Source organism: Protobothrops mucrosquamatus, unplaced genomic scaffold, assembly GCF_001527695.2.
Source record: "Protobothrops mucrosquamatus isolate PMUCROS unplaced genomic scaffold, P.Mucros_1.0 scaffold14474, whole genome shotgun sequence".
In the NCBI taxonomy this organism is placed as follows: domain Eukaryota; kingdom Metazoa; phylum Chordata; class Lepidosauria; order Squamata; family Viperidae; genus Protobothrops; species Protobothrops mucrosquamatus.
The window spans coordinates 29-1,655 of record NW_015400243.1 but is presented as its reverse complement, the minus strand read 5'-3'; the positions used below and the strand labels follow the sequence as shown (position 1 = coordinate 1,655).

Genomic DNA, 1,627 nt, shown 5'->3' with positions numbered 1-1,627 from the left:
GGTGCCGTCAGTCAGACAGTGCCGGCTGGCGACCCCCAGGGGGAGGGCCTTCTCTGTTGGAGCCCCCTCCCTATGGAACGAATTACCCCCAGAGATCCGGGTCATTCCGGATCTTCCCTCCTTCCGCCGCGCCCTCAAGACATGGCTATTCCAGCTAGCGGGACTGGCCTAAGGGATATTTTAATTTGATTTTAATTCGGTTTTAATTTGGTTTTTAACATAATTTTAAAAAGAAATGGCAAAAAAATCAATATTTCATTTTAATTGTATTTTAAACTTAGTATTTTGTATGGTTTGTCTGTTTTTTAACTTGCTGTAAGCCGCCCTGAGTCCGCCAGGAGAAGGGCGGGGTATAAATTTAATAAAACCTAAACCTAAACCTAAAACTTGCTGTGTTCTACTTTATGGGAACAGGTGCCAATCTGACTTCACTATTTAAAAAGGAATCAAGGAATACTAAAGAAAAATTATGGGTCAGTTAATTTCACACCTGTTCCGAAGAAGAATGGTTGAAAGTATTGTTAGAATTTAAAAAAAAAAATATGTAGAAGACTTACTGAAAAGAAATCAGCATGATTTTCAGAAAGATTAGTCTTTTTCATTGATTTTCTAGACTATTTTAGGATGTAAGCAAGTGCGGGGACAAGGCTGATTCCATAAGTAACTTTATACCTGGATTATAAATAAAGTCTTTGATACAGAATTATTGTGAACATGTTTGGTGGTGATTTTAAAGATTTGTGTGCCAATATCTTTTTAAACTTTACATTGAAGTACAAAGGGAGTTCTCCACAGCCGGTAAATGGGCTTCAAAATGGCAAATGTACTTCAGTGTAAATAAGTGTAAAATGAAATTGGCACACAAATCCAAACTTTACTTGTATATTTATTGGATCCTAGTTGACAGAGGCTGACCAGAAAAGGGATCTTGAAATTACAGTGGAGAGCTCAGTAAAAAAAAATCAGTCCAATGTGAGCTGCTGTTAAAAAAAATAGAGTGAATGAATTTCATGCAAGGAATCATTAGGAAGAGAATTGAAAGTAGAATTGTTGATACAATAAAGAGCAAAAAATATCAGTCCATATGATAGAGGGGCTAGAGATATCAGCAATTAAGAGTTATTTAGCTTGGAAGAAAGGGTGTAAGATTATTGGACTTCTTCCATCAAAACCCATTTCTAATTGATGATGATGCTGGGTCCACCAGTGGTTAATGGTATAGAAACAGACACACTGCATTGATTGATGTATTTCAGGGTTGAATGCAATGCAATTGCAGAATCTAGCTGCATTAGCAGCCGCAGCTAGCGCAGCTCAGAATACCCCAAGTGGAACAACTGCACTCAACTCTTCCAATAGTCCATTAAGTGTTCTCACCAGTTCAGGTAAGGGAATTGTTTTATTTATTTGTTTTTTGATTAATTAACCTATTTTTGCCTCTTTGCATACATAACAGTAGAACCAGTTGCCATGATTTAATTATTAAACCTTGCCCTTTATGAAGATAAAAATTACATCCCAAAACATGTGAAAAAAACAAGGAAGTAGGTGCTTCTGATTTGCTGAATAGTTATGTCATTTTGCTACGTAATTACAGGTGTATAGCAATAGCAATAGCTCTTAGACT

The 1,627-nt window shown here is 36.6% G+C and overlaps 1 protein-coding gene across 1 annotated transcript in view; it reads left to right on the top strand.

The window, feature by feature from the left end:
• The window catches only part of LOC107301561 (CUGBP Elav-like family member 1), a gene marked incomplete at both ends in the record, with an annotated part of 5,530 nt that extends 4,145 nt beyond the window's left edge, over nt 1-1,385 (top strand). Inside the window, one exon of the mRNA XM_015830768.1 lies at nt 1,257-1,385. Within this exon, the coding sequence (XP_015686254.1) occupies nt 1,257-1,385 (129 nt within the window). The remainder of the gene's footprint in view (nt 1-1,256) is intronic.
• Nucleotides 1,386-1,627: the final 242 nt, after the last annotated feature.